A 27,860-nucleotide genomic window follows, 5' to 3' on the forward strand; every position below is an offset into this window, starting at 1 on the left:
ATGGCAGTCCTTGGTCGGGAAAAATCCCGAGTCGCTCCGGTGCATAGAACCGACGGCCTTGGGAAGCGCTTATATGCATCTCCTAACCGCTGATGTATCTACTTATGTCCTACGGAAGAGACGTGAGAAACGTTATACAGGATAATTGATTCGACACCGGGTTGCTTTGAACTTACTATTCGATTTCCGTAATTTCCCCGAAGCTTCAACCTTAAAGAGACCTCTGCTAGTGTTGTTGACTTCTGATATCAACCGCTTTTCGAGGCAAAATATTGTAAAATGCGAAAAATGGCGCGTATATTTATACCTTCGGGTAAAAGTAAATTTTCTCTTTTCTCTTCCCCGCCACGGAAGTTCACGAAGCCATTCAAAAGACGAACTCATGACAACTCTCCTCCCACAATTATTTCGAAAACCTCAATTTGGCCAATTATAATTTGTATTGTAACGCACTAAATGTCATAAGAACTAATATAAACGACGGAGTCAATAATATGCCACACCAACAGACAATGAAGCTGGCCCTATCGAACCCCTCTGACACGGTCAACCATGGAGCCCTAGACACAGTGGCGTAACTATACCATCTGGGGCCCGTGGCAATTTTTTTGATGGGACCCTATCAATAAAAATCGTCATGTTTAAATTTTAATAAACCTCGAGATTTTCAGCGTACTCAATTCCACGTTGTATATGTCCCACTAAGGGCTATAGGCCTGAACTCTTAGGCAAGAAAGAATGGTCTGAAGTCAATGCTAGCCCAATCCGGAAACCTGAATGCATTTACAATGAAATAAAAATAACAATGTAACTCCAATAAGATATTTATTAAGAAAAATATTTTTTCGAGATTTCTGTTCCGCACAAATGTCTATAATATCACTAAAGATCGGGCCATAGAAAGTCATGTCTCATAGAGTTTCTTAAATAGGTTTTTATCAGTTTTAGTTTTGAAAATGATCGTTCCGCACCAGTGGTAGTCACAGGAATTGTAAGAAGTAACAGAAATGCAGTGCATACTTCAGGAAATCTGCAAGACATAAAATGATTTTTTCTTATTAATAAATAGAGACCTTCTCTAATACTCGACGAATTTTCTATTTCGTCTATGAAAGTGTACTGAAAACTAAGAATTCCTCTAGCAAATGATTCAGATACATCTTTTTTTTATATATAACAAGCAATCCAAGAGCTTTTTTTTAATAGATCAGTGTCATTTAGAACTTTTAAAGTGGAAGGCTGCAAAACTCTGAAATTTGAAACAATTTCTTTCATTCATTGGAATGAAACGCGATTTCAGTCTGTTTATTCGATAAAATATATTCACTTTGAACACACTTTCCAGATCTTGGGGACGCTTATATTCGCAAAGCTCATCAAAATTGCGTTTTACCATCCTCTGACGAGTTTTAGAAAATTCAAGGGTGATGGACCACTTTTCTACTACACTATTTGCTTCCATTTTTAAATTTTCAAACTTATGTCGATACCTTTCCAATTCTTCTAGACAAATTTTCAAAAGTTTTAAGGCATTTGATTAACGTGAAATTGTATCATGGTCACTAGTTGTGTCACTTTGGACTTTAATCAGAACTTAAGAAAATATATTTTTCAAATAAAATAACGCACTCAAATACAATCCAAAAAATATTAATAAGCTAGCGGCCTTTTGGCCCGGGGCCCTCTTGGGTAGGAGGCCCGTGGAATTTTGCCAGCCCTGTCACCCTATTGCTACGCCACTGCCTACACAGATCTTATCTCAATGGCAGAGAGTTAAGTGTTCTCTGGCCATAGCTTCTCAAGCAGACGACTGCACAATAATGCTGTTATTCAAATTAAACAGATATCTCCCTTATTGCTCCAGTTGTTTCATCCCGCGCGTTGACACTTTGGCAGCGCCATAAGCTAATAATAGTGGTTTTTTTTACATCATGGCCATACGAATGCATTCGCTTAAGTTCAAATGCATTGCAAATTAAATTCTTAAATATATGTACATACATATTTCTAGAATTCTGTTAAATTCCTCTGCCAAACACAATCTGTTATTCCTCTGGAAAATTGCAAATCTGTTAAATTCCTCTGCCACGCACCAGAATTCTGTTAAATTCCTCTGCCATGCACCAGAATTCTGTTAAATTCCTCTGCCAAACACATGAATTCTGTTATTCCTCTGGAAAATTTCAAATCTGTTAAATTCCTCTGCCACGCACCAGAATTCTGTTAAATTCCTCTGCCATGCACCAGAATTCTGTTAAATTCCTCTGCCAAACACAAGAATTCTGTTATTCCTCTGGAAAATTGCAAATCTGTTAAATTCCTCTGCCACGCACCAGAATTCTGTTAAATTCCTCTGCCATGCACCAGAATTCTGTTAAATTCTTCTGCCACGCACCAGAATTCTGTTAAATTCCTCTGCCAAACACAAGAATTCTGTTATTCCTCTGGAAAATTGCAAAACTGTTAAATTCCTCTGCCACGCACCAGAATTCTGTTAAATTCCTCTGCCAAGCATCGGCAAGCGCCTAAATTTAGTCTTCAAAAAATCGTGCATTCCGCTTGCGTCCCATATTGCAAATTTTGAAATGGCATGGGGTGACTGACATATCTGTGAAATAGTTAGATAAAAGTTAATTAGAATAACCATTTCTTTGATCTTTACTTTTAATTAAAATTATCACAAAATACCATGCAATTGCAAATCTTACACGGTTTATTTACTGCATAATGTGGAAAACGCAAATATGGAAATAACGATGATGATAATGCCAATCGGAGTAATAAACAAATATAGCAATCACGCAGCAGTGACGAGAAAAAATTTCGTAATGGAATACATATTAGTTAATAGTTTCATTATGAAATGAGTTTGGAAAGAAAATCATGGCCCATTCTAACTCAGCTCAGAAACTAGTAAAAAAATATTTCCACAATAATTCAGTAATAAAACGTAAAAAAATCCCGAATTTGAAGCAGTATCAAATTTATGCACCAATTAATCTAGAAACGGACCCAAAGTTGTTCCCATATTAGTCTCTTAATGATTCTGAAACAGTACCGAATTTAACCCAAAACTGGCCAGGAACTAGCTATCATCAAATATTTCCGCAATGATCTCGAAACAGTCTCCAAGTAATCACAATATAACCACGAAAACTATCCCGGCATAGTCTCGAAATGATCCCAAAGTAGTAAGGAAGTTGACCCGAAATGGTGCCGAAAGTATTCCCTTCTCTTTAAATGATTCCGAAAACAATCCCTAATGACAAACAATTCCGAAATGATAGTGAAATTATCTCGTAAAGCCTCTTTAGAAAATTCGGAAAAGGCTTCCCAGTCAATTCGAATCAGTCCTGAAATCATCTCGAAATAGTCACAAAATGTTTATAAAAACAATCCAGTTTTTCTAATTGAGGCCGAAAAGTTTCTAAAATCATCCGAATTTTCCCGATTTAGTCCCAAAGCAATTATAAGGAGATGGCTCCGAAAAGATACTGAGATCAATTCGGGGAATTCCGAATCATTCGCGAAATGTTCCCGATATAGTCCCGAAAACGATTTCAACATGTTCCCGCTTGGGTATGAACCCTATTATATTTTACCTTTAATTGATACTCATTTAGGCCCACGGCAAGTTATCTTTTAACTCAGGATTAACCTGACATGAGGCGTTATTCTTATATTTTTGACAAACTTTTAAATTAACTCTGAGCAAAAAAAAACTTGGCGTTCTGCAAGTGGGCCTTAGGCATGTATATTTAAATTTTTTTGGAAAGCGAATAGGTGGCAACCTTGCGTAAGTATTCTTGGTGAAAGCAGCTAGGTAAAAAAGCTGTATTCAAGCGAAATTGTGTAAATTCTTTCTGGTAAAGTAGCGGATGTCAAAGAAATTGTTATTCTCAGCTTTTGCTGATTTGGTTTATGTCAACTTTCTATGTCTTTGTAATGGTATCTACACGCGCTCATATCTAACTATGCCTAACTTAACTTTCCTTTTCCTTCATTTTTATTTCCTTTGTTTTGTTTTCCTTTCTATTCCTTACCGTAACTGTGACATAAGCCATAGCTGTTGCCTGTTGCCTTATATATTTATATCATTATTATCATTATAATTATCCATCTACTTCTTACGCCTCTTCTTGTCATTCATTTTTTAGACATTTACTTCCCTTCTTTTATATAAAGTCGCCTTATTCTTAGATTTTTTCCTTCTGCTTTCATTCATTTCCATTCACTGATTTAGTTTCTGATTGCCACCAATTTGTAGGAAAAATGAAAAAGAGTACGACGCAATTGGACGAGAAGCTTGGCCTTAAGGACCAATTAAACTTCCCTAACCCTACGCCATAGTCGTAACCACACCCATATCCATAACCATCTCCAATGTGATCGATTAATGGTGCCTTAACCTAAAAATCGTGAAAATTTCATAAAAATAAAGAAAACGCAAAAAATTACAAACATATTCCACAAAAAATAAGTCTCTTAGTCATAACGTATCCAAAATAATGAATAAAATCTACAAAAAGTTATTAAATTCACCAACTCAAATATTTTTCGGTTATGGATATGGCGAGAATCCAAAAACCAACTGGTTGCTATGGTATGGTTATGGCTTTAGCGTTATTTTATGGCACCATTAATTGATTACATTGATTTCCATAAGGTTGGTTCGATCAGCTGTTTTATCTGGTTATGGATAAGTCACCATTAATTGGCCCTTTAATCTGCCAAGTATTTATTTATTTATTTTTTAAACTCCATAATAGTGCTGTCACGGAAATTTGTACATTTACGAATACGATTACAGTGCGTACGGGTATTTCAAGTGCTATTTCGGTACGGCACCAATAGGATTATGGTTACGGAACGGGTTCGCTAACTGGTAACATAGTTATATTATGACCTGTTACATTTATGGATATATTCAACGCTTATCCTCGCTTAGATAATGCTTAGGATACCCATCTAGCGGCAGTGGTTAAATAACTAGCTACAGAACTGGGTGTACCTAAAATCGGAGACACAAACCTCTGGTGACCATAATGTATAACATATAGATGAATTGGCGGCCACCGTGGTGTGATGGTAGCGTGCTCCACCTACCACACCGTATGCCCTGGGTTCGCACCCCGGGCAAAGCAACATCAAAATTTTAGAAATAAGGTTTTTAAAAGAGAAGAAAATTTTTCTAAGCGGGGTCGCCGCTCGGCAGTGTTTGGCAAACACTCCGGGTGTATTTCTGCCATGAAAATCTCTCAGTGAAAACTCATCTGCCTTGCAGATGCCGTGCGGAGTCGATATAAAACATGTAGGTCCCATCCGGCCAATTTGTAGGGAAAATCAAGAGGAGCACGACGCAAATTGGAAGAGAAGCTCGGCCTTAGATCTCTTCGTTGGTTATCGCGCCTTACATTTTTTTTTTTATAGCTGAATCGGTTGCGATGAATAGTGGATACACACCATTTTTAGAGGTAAAACATAGACACATATTTCAGTTACATCTGAGTATAATGAGTATTAGTAGGACAAATTTTATGCACGACAATTTCAGAGGTGTATTTAAAGTTTGACACTTAGCAATCCATATAAAGTTTAAGCGTAAATATCTATAGATGTAAAAAAAAACACAGCTAATGCCCAACTTTCCATTCCACACATTTGTGCATATGTGCGGCTATATATTGATCTAATCAGTCCGGCGAAGCGACAGAAGCAACTTTAAATGTAAATGCGCCTCAACAATTCGAAGTTCTATGAATGCAACACTGGTAGGTAGCGGCATTTATACGCCGGAAGTGAATTTTTCGAACAAAGCATAATATAAATTTTCTTGAAAGTGGTAAATCAGTTATTATTCTACCAAAAAATATACAACGTTAGCTTGTTTTATAAATAACAATTTATTAAATAAATTAAATTAAATTCGAAAATCATGAACAGGTACAAAAATTTCTTTTCTTACTTGCAGATCCTTTGGCGCTCAAATAGTTTTTGCGAAAATCTGAAATAGATTGATATTCATTTTATTGTATATACATATATAATACAACGAGGAAACTATTAGCTCAATTTTAAATAACTTTCACGTGGAGATTCTCTCCGTTCTTACATAAAATAGGAAAGAACTATTTAGAATTGTGCTGTATATTTTATGTAACTAACCACATTGTTTTGACCTTCGTTGTAATCGCACTGCATGGGATTTTTCCAGAAAATGACGTTCTATAATTACATCTTTACAGGCGGTCTCAAAGGATAGTGCGGCTACACGTTGAAAGAAATCGATTACTTTGTAACCCGTTCGTGCTGAAATCGACCAATATTCAGCTTTAATGCCCTCAGCAACTTCCGCTGCCAAACGTTCGACACGCACAAACTCTTCCTTGCTCTTTAGAATAGAGGTAAAATATATTTTAAGTAAATTTGTTGACCTTTTAAAAAGAAAAGAAATTGCTTAATGAGCTTTTATTACTACGTTGGGGGTTATGCAGCCATGGGAACACGGACAGAGTTGAAATTATAAAAGGAGTATTTACTTTTATCCTTTATATACATAACTAGAGATGGGAAAGGGGTAAATACCCAAATGGTAAATTGGTTATATGTGTATTATGGCGGGTCGATTTAAAAATCGCTCATTGCTCTGTGAAAATCGTATTCTAGGGATCAAAATAAGAAACTTTGCCGAAGGAACCATACCTCTAAAACGAATTCTGATTTCTTTTCTATTACTAAGGTAAATTCATTTTTTCATTTACATATGATCTGACTAAATAAATTTCTAAAGAGAAAAATAAACTCCAAAAAGAAAAAACATAGGCATTTCAAAGTGGGATTTTTCAAAATTTACCCCTACGTCCCAAAGGGGGGGGGGGACATCATAATTCGTTTTAGAGGTATGGTTCCTTCGGCAAAGTTTCTTATTTTGATCCCTAGAATATGATTTTAACAGAGTGATTTTTTTGCCTCCCCACAAATCGACCCGGCCTAATGTGTATGGTAAAAATGGGTAAATACCCAAATATTTACCGAAAAGAAGGGTAAAAATAACCTTTTGGAAAATATGGGAAACAGACACACAAATTCAATCCAAAATGTACCCAATTTGCCCTATATTGGTGGGTAGTTATCCATTACGCTATCGGTTGAATTAGTTTAATGTGTAATCCAGCGTTTTTCAAAAATGCAAAAATTTAAGTTTACCTAGTAAACATTTTAAGTCAAAAAAGAGTCGGAAAAATATCTAAATTGGAGCGTTTACAGTCGGTATGTCGGGAGGTCGAAACCAATGTATTTTCTTCTTGCAATGGTCGTCCTATATGAGCCTATTAACGTGTATCATTTGAACCTAAATAAGAGTCCGACATAAGTCTTAAAAGGCGTTTAAACAGCTCATATTATATTCTACTGGAACTCTCCGGTGTCATTTTTAAATCAAATAAACTCTGATTATCTGACACACCTATATGGCCTATTTATTAGACATCGTCAGCGCTTATTGGGGTCATATATAGTTCGACACACCTGAACAGAGCGTGGCACCTTAGCGGTCACATTAAAAATGTCGAGAAGCGTCCATGAGCGGAAAAATGTCGATGCTGATACAAAAAAAGAATAGAAAGTGTAACAAAAATGTACAATGTAATTCATTTGGTATTAAAATGAAAAATTGTCGTAACAAAGTTTTAAAATTTGTTCCAAACTCGTTGTGATCAACATATATAGTTGGTAAACGATAATTTTTACATGCTAGGTTAGGAGCTTTTAGGCCGTTAAAAGGCAAAAATTAAATTTTCTTTTACCCTCTTACACGTTTCGACGCTTTTCTGATTCCTACATTGCCCACTTATTTTGAATTCGTTTCGGATTCTTAAATTATGAGCGCCGTGAGCATGTATGAGGGGTAGCTTTGTTTGCTAATTCAACTAATACTTATTTCATTTCTATCTTATCTTCATGGGAGTTTTATCACAACAATTTTCTCCCCTATGTTTTCCGCTCGGATATATGTCAAAAACTCTTCCTAAAAGCCTTGAAGTAGTGTCATTAAAATACTCAAAATTAGAAGTATATGACGCCGATAAGGCTCATATATGATATCGGAAGGAGGCCTGTATAAGACTTATGTTAGAGGCAAAATATGAGCATATAGCATTCGCTTTAGGCTCCTAAATGAGTTCATAACGATTGCAAACGATCCAAAGTTTGGACTCCTTTCAGACTAATTGTTGACTCCGAGTGTTTGCTGGGTTGTTTGTTTAAAATCAAAACGAAATTTTTTTTATTTCAAATGACGTATAAATTTAAATGTTGAATTGTAATTGCAAGCAGCCTCGATTCAAATGATTTTTAAATACCCAAAAAAAAGATACAAAAAAGGAATATTCCGAGTATTTTCCTGGTATTTAGCCATGAAAATGGTAAATACCCGGTAGAATCCCAACTCTATACATAACTTAATTTATTTACTGCTTTTGTTAGCGATTTCATTCAATCCTACTTTATGCCAAAATATTCAGCTAAGAAAGGTAATTAGAGTCTCCTTTGGAGAAGCATGTGGATCTGACAGCAAAATTGTTATTTACTCATTCAGGATTTTCCTTTTTTCGACAGCCATGTTTAATTAAATTATTCCGAACCCATTTAAGTAATGCTGACGTTAAAAATAAAGGTACTTTTCCTAGTAAATATCGTTTACAAACGTTTACACAATGGGCGCTTTCAGCGAACACAATTGTTGATCAATCGTTGCCAGAGTTGGGGGTAGTGCATTAACCCTTTCGCGGACAAAACGGCAAATGCCATCAAATTTGGTTAAAAATACAGGGGCATGGCAGGGTTTGCCGTTATGAACTATTTTAGGATGTGGGGCAAACCTGTAGGTCGCGCAGTCAATTCGATGTTAATTTACAGATTCGCAAAATAAGTGTGTCATATATAGGGTATAACCAGGCCCGACGAGAGGGGAGGGGGAATGGGGGTATTCCCCCCGGGCCCGGTGTTTCTGAGGGGGCCCGCGATTTAGATGTACTAAGATTTTTTTTTTAATTCAGGAGAGTTTTTAGTAGTTCCTTGTGCAATTTTTAAGCCGAATTTCAAAAGCAACGAATATCTGCATTTCGTCGTAATTTCACTCGAAAACTAAAGGTAATTTTTCAAGCGAAATAAGAAAACTCGAAAACAATTGTTATTTTCTGAGCGGAAAATAAAAATTACCGTTATTTGTAATTAATGGATTAAAGTAAATTAAAGTGACTGTGTAAATGCACACTATTCTGATATCACGCACAATTGTGTTCACCATTCAGGTTCCACATCCGATTCGACTATTGATAATAATTTTTTGCCTGGACCTTCGAACAGTGAGGAGATAATGAAAACATCAAACAAAAATGTATGTTTACATGAATCCGAAATCATAAAGATCGTGGTGACACTGATGAAGGTTCATCTTCAAAAATTCTTCCAACAATACCACCAACGCTGTATCAAAGTCCAGATTATTCAAACGACTTCGACATCGGTGAATGATGATTTTTTGCGATACGAAGAAGTCAACGAAATAATTCGTCGAGGTCATCAAAAGTGTCCTGTTATTTTTCGACGTGCTCGTCATGACGAGGCATTTCCTACCTGGTTGTTAAACAGAATCTTGCCAAATGGGGAGAAAGTGGAGCGTGAATGGTTGGTGTGGAGTGCCAGTAGCAATGCTTTTTATTGCCTACCATGTCGTCTGTTAAGCACCAATACTTTAAATCGACCTAAAATTTGTTGTCCTGGCCGATATTCGAAATTCCAGGTATGGAAGAAGCTATACGATAATTTTCCATCACACGAAAATACTCAAGATCACATTAAATGTTACATTCAATGGCGATATTTACAAAATCAAATTCAAAAGGAGGCTACAATTGATACACTTATCAATGACCAGCTAATCACTGAAACTCAAAAGTGGAAAGAAATTTTATATAGAATTTTGGACAGTATTTTATTTTTGGGTGAAAGAGGCCTAGTTTTCAAAGGCGAAAGTATATATCTCGGTGAACGAAACGATGGACATTTTTTAGGTATCTAAGATCTCATAAGCCATTAAGATCCGATACTTAGAGATCATTTGGAGAAAGTTAGGTTTTCACAACAGCAGCACAAACGTTTACAACTTCACTATCTCCGCAGACATTCAGAACGAGTTTATAGAAAAGTGTGCAAAGCACCTGAGGGAAACTATCTTAGATCAAGGCAAGAAAGGCAAGTATTTTGCTATTATCGTTGATACTACGCCTGATGGTAGTCACGTTGACTACGTTCAGTTTGCGCTACCTCCATTTCAATTCGAAAGCAACAAATTTTACAATTCAAGAACGGTTTTTGGCTTTCGTGGATTGTAACCAAAAAACTGGTCAGGAAATCGCTGATTTAATGTGCCATACTCTAGGTAAACATGAAATCCCATTAAAAGATTGTCGTGCACAAGGGTACGATAACGGCGCCAATATGAAAGGAGCTTACAACGGAGCATCACGTCACATTCTCGACAAAAACTCGAATGCTGATTACTAGCCTTATGCAACCCACAGTCTCAATTTATGTGGTGTTGATGCTGCAGAATGTTGTACGGCTGCAATTACTTTCTTCAGAGTTGTACAAAAATGTTTTACTATTTTCAGGCGCCGTCCACAGCGATGGGACATCCTCAGACGGGCGGGAAGGCGTAGAAGGTCGCATGTGGTCATAACAAATCATTCCCGAGATGATCGGACTTGGTACCGGAATGTAGCGGATCTGCATCCGGCAAAGGACCATCTACTTGATAACACTCTCCAAGGCCTTCGGGGAGTGTCCTTATCGCTACAACAACAACAACACGGGTATCCTAAAAAAATGTACCGAACTCTCTTCACAGTCTTTCAGACACTAGGTGGTCGGCTAGAATTGAGGTAATCATGACCATACGCAAACGATGTTCTAAAATTAACACAAGCACTAAACGCATTAATTAAACTAAATTTGACTGCACAAGCATACGGAAATATTACATCAACAAGTTCGAATGTATCTTGCTCTCCTCAATTTGGTCCAAAGTACTGACTACCATTAATGAAAAAAACGTGGTCCTCCAAGCTAAAGACGTCACCATAGCTGTTGAGCTGATTTGAAGTTGATCAGGAACCAATGGGAAACAATTTTGAACGAATGCAAACCAATTGCTATTCAATTGAACATTTCGCCAATTTTTCCGGACATTCGAAAGAGAAACCCCAAAAGACGTTTTGAAGATAATGGAAATGAGATTATTACGGATGATCCATAGTCTGATTTTAAAAACGATACATTCTTGGTGATCGTTGATTCGGTAATAACTGGCATTACTGAGCGATTTGCAGCTATGAGAAATTTGAACGAGACGTTTTCCTTTTTGTGGCAATTTGAAGACATGTATGAAATTACGGTTCGGGCGAGCGGTGCAAAATTTGTCGAAAAATACAATTCGGACGTTTCTCAAAGTTTAGAATGCGAAATAATTCATTCGAATTGCTAAATGCCATCTATGTTCAAAATCTGTATACAATTTTCCCCAACATTGGTGTTGCTTTACGTATCTTTTGCTCTATACCTGTCACTGTAGCTAGTGCAGAACGTTCTTTCAGCGTCCTTGCAAGAATCAAAAGCTTTCATAAATCGTGTTCATCTCAAGAGCGTGTTTCAGGACTTACCACGCTCCATTTTGGCAAGACAGTTAAATTTTGATATTATTATAACCTTCTATATTGAATAATTAAAATTTATAATCATCATTAAATTTATCAGAAATGTTCTAAAATGTTACCAAATATTTAACTAGAAAAGATTATTTAAAGCAATACGTGGCTGTTAAAAGAGAATTTTATTTCTACGTTACAATAGAACAGTATAAATAGTAAATATTTTGTGTTAATTTTATTTTCAGCTCTTAGTCCAAAAATCATTTAGCTGATGTTGGAAAAATGTTTTTTGATGTAATTGATGGATGATTCATGACTGAGACGTCATTAATTCAAATTAATCAAATGTTTTAGTGGATTTTTATAGGGGGCCCGTAAATTGTTTAGTCCCGGGCCCGGATTTTCTCTCTACGGCCCTGGGTATAACAATGTGCGTATAAGAATGTAACGAAATGCAACCTTTTAAGAATAGAAGTCAAGATGTAATTAGTAATAAGAATATTGTATGAAAAGAATGAATAAATGATCAGTCACTATCTAGAAAGCAAAGCCATGAGTTGGTTAAATTAAAGTGTCCCTATAAATTCTATTCATTTGAAATCTATGTTAAACAGAATCGAAGTAAAAGTTTCCTTATGCAAACTAGAACTTGCTCTTTTTATAGAATCAATGCGGCATATCACATAAGTTTTTCATGCATTCAGTGAGTTGCGTCTTACCAGAACAGTTTAGTTCTTCGGTGGGAAAGAGAAAATTTGTAACGTAAGTAAAGTGAAAATTATATGAAGAAGTGTGAATATCTACAAATAAAAATAAAATTATAACCAACTAGTTGAGTTATAAAATAAGTCTGAGAATTATGCGTTCTGTTTTAATAGAAAATAAAATAATTAAATAAATGTTTAAGTTAAACGGTTTTATTGAAAACAATACTGACATGAAGTAATAATAATAATAAAAGCTAGAAAATAATTAGGTAGGTCCTAGGTACTAGTCTTCAAACTCCTCATCAATCTAGGTTGATCAGACAATTGAATAAAAGCGTTGGGCATGTGAAATTTGCAAAAATGTGAGGCGTAGCCCAACCTTATTGAGGTTCAGTTGGTCCTACTTATGACTATCAATAGAAATTTGACGCGTCCAACGCTATTATTTAATTGTCTGATCAACGCCCTAGATTGATGAGGAGTGTGATGACTAGTACCTAGAAGCTACCTAATTATTTCTAGCTTTTAGTATTATTATTACTTAATGTAAGTATTTTTTTAATAAAACCGTTTAGCTTAAACATTTTTTTTAACTATTTTATTTTCAAGTTTTTAGTCTTTATTTAATTGCCTATTATTTCTCATTCTATTTAGTTCATTTAGTGACTCATTATTACAAGGACTCTTTCCTGACAATTTGTTACAATCTAAGTCCTCAATACATAATCCTTCCCAAGACTTTACTCGACTCGGCGCCACGTACGCATGTCTCTCCTCGAACTCCAAAATATTTTGATGTCACTTCTACCGGACTGTATGTAAGTAATATTTGTTCCAAATATGAGCCAAATCGGACATCATAGGTCGATTTCTATTCATGTATGTATTATTGTATTATATATAATGTGTTCCAAAAATGGACCAAAGCTGACCACAAATACGATTATTGGAATATCCCCATTCTTGCGGCACCTAGCAGCGATTTTTTTCATAGGTCGCTTTCTATTCTTGTATGTATTATGTGATCCAAATATGAGCCAAATCGGACCACAAATACGTTTTTTTGAATATCTCGATCCTTGCGCCACCCAGCGGCGATTTTTTCCCTAGGTCGCTCTCTATTCATGTATGTATTATGTGTTCCAAATTTTTTTGAAATATTTCGATCCATGCGCCACCTATGGGATTTTTTCCCTCTTATTATTGCATTATCATCGGGTTCTGAATTATATTCAAAGTTTCAAGCTTGTAGCTTATCGGGAAGTTTCTTAAATTTCAATTACAAAATTCGTGCCGGCCAGCCAGCCAGCCTGTCAAGTCAAGCTAAATAAAATCGTTTAAATATGAATGGATACAACAAACAACGATATCGAATTCTTAAGACTTTTGAAGGACTCGATTCTGATGCTGAATTTGAAGTCAGTCCCCTCAGCGAAGACGGAGACTACGGCTACGACCCAGACTATGGGCCAAATAAGGAACACGAAAGATATCGAGGTTCAGATAACGAGTCCGATGAGGAAAATGGACCACAATGTAACACACCGAGAGTTGCAAGTACTGAAAATTGTGAAAATGAAATTGGGCAGAACGATCTTGATTTGTTTGTCCTCGATGACGCAGATGTAAATTCTGATGAGAGTTCATATGATACCTCAGAAGAGGAACCGAATCTTTGTGAGGCAGAGCCTAGCGCAGAGTAAACCGTGAAGGCGGAATTTACAGGTTTGCCCTTTGTTATAAAGTTTGTTCTATAAATAGGACATGACGGAAATATCCGCAAAATTTAAATATATTTTTTATCAAAGAATTTCAACCGTTTAGTGATTTAAAATATATTACTGAAATCCCGAAGCGTTTATCTCTATTGTGACCCACGGAAACGTCCGCGAAAGGGTTAATGCGCCAGCCTTCACTCACATTTGATTGGTTATGCAAAAAATACCAGCCTCACTCAGCTATTGTGGTAGTGAAGCTGAAAAATGTTTCACTAAATTTAAAAGCTGGGCCCGTAACGTGTGTTACGATCGAAAACTATGTTTGAAATCACAATGGCTCTAGATGGTGTAACGGAGTAATAACATAAGTGAGATGGGGACAACTCGTACTCATAACATCCATAATTGATTGTTGTTGTAAAAAACCTTGACCGTTTCATTTCTATCGCTTGAGTTAAAATGGTTTAAGATCCGTGATCGTAAAACACGATACGGGCCCTCGTAGTGAACATTTTTTCAGCTTCAGCTTAGTGGACAAAATTTCTTTTTCACTCATTTAAGTGACGCATAGAAAATTTCCAATAATGACATTTTTTGTCTTTCACTCAGCTGAGTGGGAGTGAAAAAAATGTAGGTATGTCACCTTGCTGTCACCTTGTATGGCTCCGCCATGTGCTAATGAAAGAGTAGTGCAATCAGAATTCAGTTCACTACCCCCAACTATGATCGTTGAGTGAACGCACCGTTGAATATTTTTGATCCACTAAACGGTTGGGATTTTACGTTAAATTAATGATATAAATATATTGCGCTACATTCGCTCAACGTGTTTATTCGGCTATCTGACGGTTCTTTGATATTTCAAAGTGTTGGTTATGAATACAACTTTTATGACAGTGAAGTATGAAAAATAATTTAAGAAATCCTCAGAGAACAAGTTTCCGTACGTTCAAGAAGCTTTAAATTTTTATATGAAGTATCCTGCAAGAGATAAGAGAAGACAATTCGTTAGAGTGAAATCACCCTCTCTAAAATGGAAGATGTCGAATATGACGGTTTCGAAAAAATCGTCGTTAAGCTTCGAACATATAAAAATTAATGATATTGTTAAAAAACGATATTTGTTTGGAAGGACATTTACAAATTGTTTTCCACATACCCTTTCCTGCTTTCGATAGTATACATATGTAAATATGTATTAGTGTTATTCCCTCTGTGTAGAATCCATAGCAAATGAGAAAATATTCCACTTTACTGTCAAACATTTTCTTTATGCAACAGAAAATTTAAAAATGTGTGAAACTGAGTTTTTAGTTGAAAAAAAAAAAAAAACTACAAAACTCTGCGCAGCATTTCTTAACCTTTTTAATGCATAAAATGCACATTTTGTATTTAGCTTTTGGCGCTAAATGCAGGTTCAGATCGAAAAAATATTAATTGCGTAAGTGGCGCGTTCCCGGAGTGTTGTACATTTGGTTTAGAAAACGTGAAATATTTTCTACGTTTACTTAGGGATGAGATATATACGCTATTGTTTAAGAATAAATATTAGGCGGGGTCGATTTGTGGGGAGGCAAAAAAATCGCCCATTGCTCTGTGAAAATCATATTCTAGGGATCAAAATAAGAAACTTTGTCGAAGGGACCATACCTCTAAAACGAATTCTGATGTCCCCCCCTTTGGGTCGTAGGGGCAAATTTTGAAAAATCCCACTTTGAAATGCCTATGTTTTTTCTTTTTGGAGTTTATTTTTCTCTTTAGAAATTTGTTTAGTCAGAACATATGTAAATGAAAAAAGAATTTAACTTAGTAATAGAAAAGAAATTAAAAAAAACTATTAGCGTTTTTACAACCCCCTTTTAAAACCAAGGCATCACTGTGATGCATTTGCATGACGTAAACATAGTTGTGTGGGTTTTTTATTCAACCGTTTTAAAAAGTGAAGGTATCACTGTGACACAATTGCAGATCGTAAAATTGCTTGTGTTGTTTTTTTAAGTCACCACAAGACGCAGCAGGTAGAATTGAAATTGCCCCTACCCGAAAGTTCGACCCAAAGGGGGGACATCGGAATTCGTTTTAGAGGTATGGTTCCTTCGGCAAAGTTTCTTATTTTGATCCCTAGAATACGATTTTCACAGAGCAATGAGCGATTTTTAAATCAACCCGCCCTAATAAATATGGTTTTTTATAGGCGTCTATATTAGTGTGAGTTTAATGAGATCTTAAGTTTGTAATTGATGGAACTTTTTATATGCTTGTTTTTAATACCGTTTGTTTTTTTAAGATTTTAGAAGAATATGAATCAACGATCCACATGAAAAAATGAAAGCAGCATTCTCCCTATGACGGAATGTTATTGTATTTTAACAAAACCATGATGAAATGTTTCTGATTTACCTTTGGCTTCAAAGGTGATGTAATAGCTCTAACATAACGCCGTTTATATTCCTAATGAACAAACAGCAGTCAGTATCCTGGAATAAATTTCGTTGGTGCGCTTTGCAAAATTCAGAAGTGGGATAATTTTACATGCATATGGAAGAAAGTAATTAAATTTTTCGAAAAAAATACTAATTACGTTGTCTGTCAAATCCTGATAGAAAGTAAACGCTAAATATGCTAAAAATTTTAAATCCACATCTAACCTAACTCCCAAATTTAACCAAGATAGATAGATAGATAGATAGATAGAAAATTAGACCAAGATAGCAACTTCATTAAAACAAGTAAGGAAGGCTAAGTTCGGGTGTAACCGAACTTTACATACTCAGCTGAGAGCTTTGGACACAAAATAAGGGAAAATCACCATGTAGGAAAATGAGCCTAGGGTAACCCTGGAATGTGTTAGTATGACATGAGTATCCAATGGAAAGTATTAAAAAGTATTTTAAAATGGAGTGGGCCATAGTTCTATAGGCGGACGCCATTTCGGGATATCGCCATAAAGGTGGACCAGGGGTGAATCTAGAATGTGTTTGTACGATATGGGTATGAAATGAATGGTGTTAATGAGTATTTTAAAACGGAGTGATCCTGAAAGAGATAGTTTCATAATACCAACTGTGCGTTTGAGCTTACCAGTAAATCTGACTTGGTGCCAACTAAAAAAGTTAAAGGCATTTGTATTGTGTTCACAGTTAATGCACTTTTGAGCCATTTTGTTGCTGAAATTAAGGTTTTCGGTTTGGACATGTCGAAAACGACTATTATAACTGCGAATAATATATTTAATTAAATAACTATTTGCGCATATTTTGATGAACAAACAAACCATTTGCATTTCGATAATAAGCTTGTGCAATGCATTTGAAGCGTTCTTGGCCGGCTGTGTCCCACCTTAAAAAAATTAGTAAATGAACGATTAGTTAGATACAATTTTTTTGTCGAGTTAAATTTACTACTCACATTTCAAGTGTGAAATTTTGTCCCAATATATTAAAGTTTTCTATTTCAAAATCAACGCCAACAGTAGCTTTATATTTTTCGGCAAATTTATCGAAGCAGAATCTATTAATCAATAAAATAGAAAAGTCTGAATATTAGTATTCAGTAAGTATTTAGTCTCTAACCGCTTATAACTACTTTTCGTGGCTGACTAAGTTCATTTCATATTTGTGCGTGCCACGAAAATTTCTCTATTGAAATAAAAATAAACTAAAACAAGTAAGAAAGGCTAAGTTCGGGTGCAACCGAACATTACATACTCAGTTGAGACCTATGGAGACAAAATAAGGGGAAATCACCATGTAGGAAAATGAACCTAGGGTAACCCTGGAATGTGTTTGTATGGCATGTGTATCAAATGGAAGGTATTAAAGAGTATTTTAAGAGCGCCATAGTTCTATAGATGGACGTCTTTTAGGGATATCGCCATAAAGGTGGACCAGGGCTGACTCTAGAATTTGCTTGTACGATATGGGTATCAAATGAAAGGTTTTAATGAGTATTTTAAAAGGGAGTGGGCCTTAGTTCTATAGGTGGACGCCTTTTGGAGATATCGCCATAAATGTGGACCAGGGGTGACTCTAGAATGCGTTTGTACAATATGGGTATCAAACGAAAGGTGATATGAGTATTTTAAAAGGGAGTGGGCCTTAGTTTTATAGGTGGACGCCTTTTCGAGATATCGCCATAAATGTGGACCAGGGGTGACTTTAGAATGCGTTTGTACAATATGGGTATCAAACGAAAGGTGTTAATGAGTATTTTAAAAGGGATTGGGCCTTAGTTCTATAGGTGGACGCCTTTTCGAGATATCGTCATAAAGATGGACCAGGAGTGACTCTAGAATTTGTTTGTACGATATGGGTATCATATTAAAAGGGAGTCGGCCTTAGTTCTATAGGTGGACGCCTTTTCGGGATATCGTTATAAAGGTGGACCAGGGTTGACTTTAGAATGCGTTTGTACAATATGGGTATCAAACGAAAGGTGATAATGAGTATTTTAAAAGGGAGTGGGCCATAGTTTTATAGGTGGACGCCTTTTCGAGATATCGCTATAAAGGTGGACCAGGGGTGACTCTATAATGTGTTTGTACGATATGGGTATCAAATTAAAGGTATTAATGAGGGTTTTAAAAGGAAGTGGTGGTAGTGTATATGTGAAGGCGTTTTCGAGATATCGACCAAAATGTGGACCAGGGTGACCCAGACCATCATCTGTCGGGTAGCGCTAATTTATTTATATATGTAATACCACGAACAGTATTCCTGCCAAGATTACAAGGGCTTTTGATTTCGCCCTGCAGAACCTTTTCATTTTCTCCTACTTAATATGGAAGGTGTCACACCCATTTTACAAAGTTTTTTTCTAAAGTTATGTTTTGCGTCAATAAACCAATCCAATTACCATATTTCATCCCTTTTTTCATATCGAAAAAGTGGGCGTGGTCATAGTCGGATTTCGGCCACCGTGGTGTGATGGTAGCGTGCTCCGCCTATCACACCGTATGCACTGGGTTCAACTCTCGGGCTAAGCAACATCAAAATTTTAGAAATAAGGTTTTTCAATTAGAAGAAAATTTTTCTAAGCGGGGTCGCCTCTCGGCAGTGACTGGCAAACGCTCCGAGTGTATTTCTGCCATGAAAAGCTCTCAGTGAAAACTCATCTGCCTTGCAGATGCCGTTCGGAGTCGGCATAAAACATGTAGGTCCCGTCCGGCCAATTTGTAGGGAAAATCAAGAGGAGCACGACGCAAATTGGAAGAGAAGCTCGGCCTTAGATCTCTTCGGAGGTTATCGCGCCTTAATTAGATTAGATTAGATAAAGTGAGTTAAGATAAGTCCGTGAACTGAGTTTAGTGAAGATATATCGATTTTTGATCAAGTTATCGTGGTAACGGCCGAGCGGAAGGACAGACGGTCAACTGTGTGTAAAAACTGGGCGTGGCTTCAACCGATTTCGCCCTTTTTCACAGAAAACAGTTATCGTCCGAGAAAATAAGCCCCTACCAAATTTCACAAGGAATGGTAAATTTTTGTTCGACTTATGGCATTAAAAGTATCCTAGACAAATTAAATGAAAAAGGGCGGAGCTACGGCCATTTCGAAAACTTCTTTTATTTTTGTATTTTGTTGCATCATATCATTAGTGGAGTTGAATGCTGACATAATTTACTTATATACTAAAGATATTAACTTTTTTTAATTTGACTTAAAAAAAAATTTTTTTTAAAAGTGGGCGTGGTCGTTCTCCGATTTTGTTAATTTTTATTGAGCATACATATAGTAATAGGAGTAACGTTCCTGCCAAATTTCGTCATGATATCTTCAACGACTGCCAAATTACAGCTTGCAAAACTTGTAAATTACCTTCTTTTAAAAGTGGGCGGTGCCGCGCCCATTGTCCAAAATTTTACTAATTTTCTATTCTGCGTCATAAGTTCAACTCACCTACCAAGTTTCATCGCTATATCCATCTTTGTTAAAGAATCTTCGCCCTTTTTCGTTTTTTCGAAATTTTCGATATCGCAAAAGTGGGCGTGGTTATAGTCCGATATGGTTCATTTTAAATAGCGATCTGAGATGAGCGCCCAGGAAACCACATACCAAATTTCATCAAGATACTTCAGAATTTACTCAAGTTATCGTGTTAACGGACGGACGGTCGGACATGGCTCAATCAAATTTTTTTCGATACTGATGATTTTGATATATATAAGTCTATATCTATCTCGATTCCTTTATACCTGTACAACCAACCGTTATCCAATCAAAGTTAATATACTCTGTGAGCTCTGCTCAACTGAGTATAACAATTTTAAGCACTTCCTTTATATAAATGGACAAAAATCAGCGAAAAATGCTTCCTTATATAAAGACATATTCTTGCTAAACTTTTATTTTTAAACGGTTTTATTTAGCTTGACTTGACAGGCCTGGCCGCATGCACGGCCGTTGGGAACGAATTTTGTAGTACAAATTTAAGTAACTTCCCGATAAGCTAAAATCTTGAAACTTGGAATAAAGTTCAGAACCCGATGACAGTGTAAAAATAAGAAAAATATCGCCGCTAGGTGGCGCAAGGATCGAGATATTCACAAAAACCGTATTTGTGGTCCGATTTTGCTAATATTTGGAACACATAATACATACAAGAATAGAAAGCGACATGTGAAAAAAATCGCCGCTAGGTGGCGCAAGGATCGAGATATTCACAAAAACCGTATTTGTAGTCCGATTTGGCTCATATTTGGAACGACCTATGAAAAAAATTGCCGCTAGGTGGCGCAAGGATCGAGATATTCACAAAAATCGTATTTGTTGTTTGATTTGGCTCATATTTGGAACACATAATACATAGATGAATAGAAAGCGACCTATGATGTCCGATTTGGCACATATTTGGAACAAATATTACATACAGTCGGCGGTCGGTGGCGGCTACCGTGGTGTGATGGTAGCGTGCTCCGCCTAACACACACGAACCCAGGGCTCACACCCCGGGTAAAGCAACATCAAAATTTTAGAAATGAGGTTTTTCAATTAGAAGAAAATTTTTCTAAGCGGAGTTGGCCCTCGGCAGTGTTTGGCAAGCGCTCCGAGTGTATTTCTGCCATGAAGAGCTCTCAGTGAAAACACATCTGCCTTGCAGATGCCGTTCGGAGTCGGCATAAAACATGTAGGTCCCGTCCGGCCAATTTGTAGGGAAAATCAAGAGGAGCACGACGCAAATTGGAAGAGAAGTTCGGCCTAAAATCTCTTCGGAGGTTATCGCGGCCCACATTACATATAGCCCGGTAGAAGTGACATCAAAATATTTTGGAGTTGAAGGAGGGACAAACATACGTGGCGCAGAGTTGAGTAGTCTTTGGAAGGATTATGTATTGAGGACTTAGATCGTAACAAATGGTCAGGAAAGAGTTCTTGTAATAATGAGTCACTAAATGAACTAAATAGAATGAGAAATAATAGGCAATTAAATAAAGACTAAAAACTTGAAAATAAAATAATTAAAAAAAATCTTTTAAGTTAAACAGTTTTATTGTAAACAATACTTACATGAAGTAATAATAATACTAAAAGCTAGAAAATAATTAGGTAGGTCCTAGGTACTAGTCATCACACTCCTCATCACTCTAGGGCGTTGATCAGACAATTAAATAAAAGCGTTGGACGTGTCATATTTCTATTGATAGTCATAAGAAAGACTGAACCTTAATCAGATTATGCTACGTCTCACACTTTTAGAAATTTCACGCGCCCAATGCTTTTATTTAATTGTCTGATCAACGCCCTAGATTGATGAGAGTGTGATTACTAGTACCTATCATCTACCTCATTATTTTCTAGCTTTTAGTATTATTATTACTTCATGTAAGTATTGTTTTCAATAAAACCGTTTAACTTAAAATTTTTTTAAAAATTATTTTATTAAATTTTGACATAGAAATTGCAAAAATATTTACGAGAAGTAAAAATATAAAGGTGGAGCGCAATTGATTGACTAATAATAGCCGTGTTTTTTAACACGCGTATATCCGTTTACGCTTAAACTTTATATTGACTGCTAAGAGACAAACTATAAATACACCTCTGAAATTGCTGCGCATAAATTTTGTCCTACTAAATTTCAATACGCATTATACTCAGATGTAACTGAAATATGTGTCTTTGTTTCACCCTGTACACTAATTCTATGTATTATATGTGTGTCCACAATTCATCGCAACTGATTCAGCTATATGTTATACCCTATGGCCATCAGAGCGTTGCGTCTCCGCTTTTCGGTACACCCTGTTGCTGTAGCTAGTTGTTTTACCACAGCCGCTAGATGGGTCTCCTAAGCATTATCTAAGCGAAGATAGGCGTTTTTTAACACGCGCAAACGAAACGTATACGCGCGTGTTAAAAAACACGGCTAATATCTCCTTTCCTACCAACTTTCCAATCCAAGTAATATGTGCTCCACTTTTATATTTTTACTTCTCATAAATATTTTTTCAATTTCTATGTCAAAATTTAAAAATAAAAGTTTAGCAAGAATATGTCATTATATAAGGAGGCATTTTTCGGCGCTTTTCGTTCATTTATATAAAGGAAGTGCTTAAAATTTTTTATACTCAGAGTGCTTTGCACACAGAGTATACTAACTTTGATTGGGTAAAGGTTGGTTGTACACGTATAAAGGAATCGAGATAGATATAGACTTCAATATATCAAAATCATCAGTATCGAAAAAATTTGATTGAGCCATTTCCGTCCGTCCGTCCGTCTGTCCGTTAACACGATAACTTAAGTAAATGTTGAAATATCTTCACCAAATTTGATACACGAGCTTACCTGAACCCAGAATAGATTGGTATTGAAAACCTGATTATTTAGTAAATAATATGTAGAGTTATCTACTTATAACAAATATACTTGTTATATTTTAAATTTATTCTTATTATATTAATTATTTTTTATTATCAAAAAATTAAAATATTTCAGTCATCAAATATATCTTTTAAAGTAAATAAAGTTTAAATAAATTATTAAAAGTTATATAGAAAATTATTATTTTCTATATCTGGCGATCCTACCAACGATCCTTCTGACCTTCTGACCTATTCTCGATTTACGCGATAACAAAATTACGAAAATCCCGGATGAAATTTCGATGTTAAATAATCTAATAAAACTTGATTTTACAAATAATTCAATAACTAATCTACCATTGTCATAAACCTCCTTGGCATATTTAGTTAACTTACAAATGGACGGCAATCCGATTAAATCCATACTACGCGTATTCAATGAACATTACGTGAACGTGCATGTGCCTCTATCGAAAAACAACAACATCTTTATCAAAGTGATACAAATTCTCTTTAATCGACATCATCGGCAATTTCATTTATACCAAATAGTTCATATAACATGATGGCAGATAGTTTGAATAGCCCACGTCGTCCAACTGACGACTGTAATGAGAATGCAATATTTCCCGATAAATACAAAATGAGAAATACACAAACACTTAATGTGACAATGCAATATCTTTCACCAATGCTTTATGAAGTATTCCAAACGGCATCAGAGGAGCATATTAGCTTCATACGTTAATTCATCTAAAAATCTTCTCGAAACATTGCCTGAATCGCCTCATTTTTTCAAAAGCTATACTAAACTTGATATGCTGAATATATAAATATATATATATATATATACATATATATGTTTAACATTATGAATTTTGGTCTACGACCACATTTATTTTTTAATTGACACTAATAATCTACTTAACAAGTCATATAACGTATAATTTATTTTTGAAAATTATACTTTTTTTAAAATTTAAAAATATCAAAATAAATGTAACACATAAATTAGTAGTACCAGTATAATGATATTACCATTTAGTGAGCTGTATTGTTCAAAATTTTTGCATTTTTCGACAACTAATACTCATATTTTATTTAAAAAAGTTTGTTTCTTCAATCTTTTGTTACATTATGAAATGTAAATTTAATCTAAACAAAATAATTCTATTTAGAATACTAATGTTACATTGCTTAAAAATTTATATTAATTGATTTAAAACAATAGTCAATTTATTATTTATATTAATTATACGCACTTCTTCTCCAGTTTATATTCAAGAATATTTATCATCTACACATATACAATATTTTACAACAACAGACATACAAACTCCGCAATGCAAATTAATTCATATTCAATTCGAAAATAACACAATACACTACAAAAAAAAAAAAAAAAAATAGCTTTGATTTTTAAAAATCAAACAAATTTCTACAATTTTAAAAAATCTCTTAAAGATTTTTTAAAATAAATATTAACGAAATACATACAATACATTGAAATGTAAATCATATTAAAAACTCAATTTATACTCATTAACATAACATGAATCAATGACAATTTAACCCTCAAACAATTAAAGGAACCAACTTTTCATTCCTTATCAACAACTTGGACATACATTATGCAGAGTACAATTATATATTGAACATATATTCTGCATAATACAAGTTGTAATTTTTGAGTAATGGTGCACACAAAGTTGCCATCTACTATAATTCAACCTGATTCTAGGTTCTTCAAAAACATAATTATAATTGACATTATTTAACAAATAGCTATTAAGTGATTTTTAACCTCAACAACATAACAATAACACAACCAAATATTAATATACATAAAATATTAATGCAATAAGTAAACATAACAACAACTTAAAATAAGCTATTAAGTATATCGAATCATCAAAAGATTGAGTACTTACATCAATACCAACATAAACTTTTCACACAATTAACACAAAATTCAAATGTATGTTTTTCAAACTACAACACAAAATTCTTACAGTAATCAATATACACTATAAATTAACATTTAAAAAATAAATTTTTCGTTTCACTGGAGGGGGAGTATATGTAGAGTTATCTACTTATAACAAATATACTTGTTATATTTTAAATTTATTCTTATTATATTAATTATTTTTTATTATCAAAAAATGAAAATATTTCAGTCATCAAATATATCTTTTAAAGTAAATAAAGTTTAAATAAATTATTAAAAGTTATATAGAAAATTATTATTTTCTATAAATACATCTAGAATGTTGAAATTTTACGTGTGGACTAATATTGAGACTCTTGATAAACAATTCTTAAAATGGGCGTGGCACCGCCCACTTGTGATAAAATCAATTTTACAAATATTATTAATCATAAATCAAAAATTGTTTAACCTATCGAAACAAAATTCGGCAGAGAGCTTGCCTTTATTATAAGTAATGCTTTGAAGAAAAAATAACGAAATCGGTTAAGGATCACGCCCACTTTTATATAAAAGATTTTTAAAATGGTCGTAGACGAAAATAATAAGCTATATCTTAGCGAAAAAAAGCTTTGTATCAATAGAATTTTACTTTCTAAATTGAATTGTAACATTAAATTGGAAAATACTAAAATTTTTGAAAATGGGCGTGGCACCGCCCCTGTTATCACTAAGCAATTTTCTATGTTTCGGGAGCACAACTCGAAGAAAAATTAACGGATCGTAATAAAATTTGGTACACAAATTTTAACTATAGCAGGAAATATTTCTAGAAAAAATGGACGAGATCGGTTTAAGGTCACGCCCACTTTTATATAAAAGATTTTTAAAAGGGTAGTAGACGAAAATAATAAGCTATAACTTAGCAAAAAATAGTTTTCAATCAATGATATTTCACTTATCAAGTTTTATTGTAAGAAGAAATGGGGAGACATTTTTTTTAAACGGGCGGTGCCACGTGTTTTGTAGAAAAGTAATTTATCTTAAATGAAATGTACAATTGAAGCTCACGCTGAGTATATAATGTTCGGTTACACCCGAACTTAGACACCTTTACTTGTTTATTTTATTTTTCTTTTCTCTTAGATAAACTTTTTGTATCGTGTCATTGGCTGTCATCGACCTCTGAATTAAGTTTGAAATTTCAAGTCTTCAGCTCTTCGATAAGTTACTTAAAACCCGGTTTCCAATTTCCAAATTATTATCTAAGTTTTTCGATCCATGCGCCACCTAACGGAATTTTTTTCTCCTTTTGTTTCTTTGTCGCGGTGTCTTAACCTGTCTCTGAGGTTTCATGTTTGTAGCTCAATGATAAGTAACTTTAAAATCGATCTCAAAACACCAAATTTCCAAATTCTTATTTAAATATTTCGATCCGTGCGCCACCTAACGGATTTTTTTCTCCTTTTCTTAAATTTTCTCGGCGTTTTATCCTATCTGTCAAGTTTTACAGTTGTAGCTCAATGAGAACTTACATAAAAATCAATCCCAAAATTCCCTCCGTTTAGTACGATTTTGCTAACTATCTCATCACGTGCGCCCCTAGCGAATCTTTTTGTATCGTGTCATCGGCTGTCACTGACCTCTGAATTAAGTTTGAAATTTCAAGTCTCTAGCTCATCGAGAAGTCACTTAAAAGCTGGTTTTAAAATTTTCAAATTCTTATATAATTATTTCGATCCCTGCGCCACCTAACCGATTTTTATTCCTTTTGTTGCATTGTCACGGTGTTCTAACCTATGTGTAAAGTTTCACGGTTGTAGCTCAATGAGAAGTTACCCAAAAATCTATTGCAAGATTTGTATGAAAAGCGGGCAAACAAATTATTTCGATCAGTGCGCCACCTAACGGATTTTTTTCCTTTTGTTGTATTGTCGCGGTGTTCTAACCTATGTGTAAAGTTTCACATTTGTAGCACAATGAGAAGTTCCTTAAAAATCGATTGCAAGATTTGTATGAAAAGCGGACAAACATTCAACCGACCTAATATAAAGGAAGTAAAATAGAGATAAACCAGATTCACTGTGAATATCAGTAGCAATCTTAGCACTCGTAGCTCAACTCACCTATTCACCATTGTTGTCTTTCCTACTGCCACATCGCCAATTAATATGACCTTACGTGGGCGTAACTTTAGTTTTGGTTGCCATTGTGACTCAAAACGCACTGCTTTGGAAAAATCCTTCATGTCGGCATACGGTGAAATGGCCTCGTTATAGGGCGCTGGAAAAGTGCGTACCAATTGCCTCTCTGGCATTAATAACGGCAATACAGAATGAGTTTCCGTCATTTCGTTCGTATTTAATCTAATGTTCAATTACAACTGTGCTTTATTTATTATTTAAGATAAATCGATTGACATGAAATTTGTTTATTTTTGAGAGCCACATAACTGTAACATTGCTTGTTGGTACTCATAAACCACAAAAACGGAAATTTTTTTTGAACTTGAACGATACGCACTTCGGAAACCGCAAAAAAAAAAAATAACCAATTGCAAAAGTGAGATGATTTTATTGCATATATTTACATGGGAGGTATATGTTATGCTTTAATCCGAGAATTTGCTATACTTTTGATATGAGCTTGTGCGCAGGTGATTTAGTAATGCAAACGATTTTGTGATTGAGTTGGAAGTCGGGTAAACGAGTTAAAGTCGGACTTCAAAAACACCATTTAGTTAAACAAGGTTTTGGGGGAGGTGTTCATATTTGGGTATTTTGGGGCTGATAAAAACTGGTTAATTGATAAAAAAAAATGCTACATTCCTACATACATACATAAACACAATGCGTAAAGTAATTTACAAGTTTTTACTTGGCTAGCAAAAAGGTCGCAGTGAACTTGTGTTTTGTGAAAAAAAAATGCTTAAACTTATCACTAAAAAAATTTGGACGTAAACCGTTACTAGCAATGAAAAATGTACTTGCGATA

The 27,860-nt window shown here is 34.9% G+C and overlaps 1 protein-coding gene across 3 annotated transcripts; it reads right to left on the reverse strand.

Annotated features, from left to right (window-relative positions):
- Positions 1 to 944: 944 nt before the first annotated feature.
- RabX5 (RAS oncogene family member RabX5) lies at positions 945 to 27,505 on the reverse strand. Of its 3 annotated transcripts, XM_067786681.1 has the most exons (9): positions 27,457 to 27,504; positions 26,993 to 27,388; positions 17,542 to 17,643; positions 17,408 to 17,472; positions 17,215 to 17,348; positions 6,166 to 6,391; positions 5,966 to 6,004; positions 2,485 to 2,608; positions 945 to 1,030 (listed from the first exon to the last, which is right to left on the reverse strand). In XM_067786681.1, the coding sequence occupies exons 2-8, from the start codon at positions 27,214 to 27,216 to the stop codon at positions 2,532 to 2,534; spliced, it is 867 nt and encodes a 288-aa protein (XP_067642782.1). In that variant the 5' UTR covers positions 27,217 to 27,388; positions 27,457 to 27,504; the 3' UTR covers positions 945 to 1,030; positions 2,485 to 2,531. The 3 variants fall into 3 exon arrangements, with proteins under 3 accessions (XP_067642782.1, XP_067642781.1, XP_067642783.1); XM_067786680.1 differs by having other exon boundaries at positions 26,993 to 27,505; XM_067786682.1 differs by lacking the exons at positions 945 to 1,030; positions 2,485 to 2,608 and having other exon boundaries at positions 5,893 to 6,004; positions 26,993 to 27,505.
- Positions 27,506 to 27,860: the final 355 nt, after the last annotated feature.

This window comes from Eurosta solidaginis, chromosome 5, assembly GCF_040869045.1.
Source record: "Eurosta solidaginis isolate ZX-2024a chromosome 5, ASM4086904v1, whole genome shotgun sequence".
In the NCBI taxonomy this organism is placed as follows: domain Eukaryota; kingdom Metazoa; phylum Arthropoda; class Insecta; order Diptera; family Tephritidae; genus Eurosta; species Eurosta solidaginis.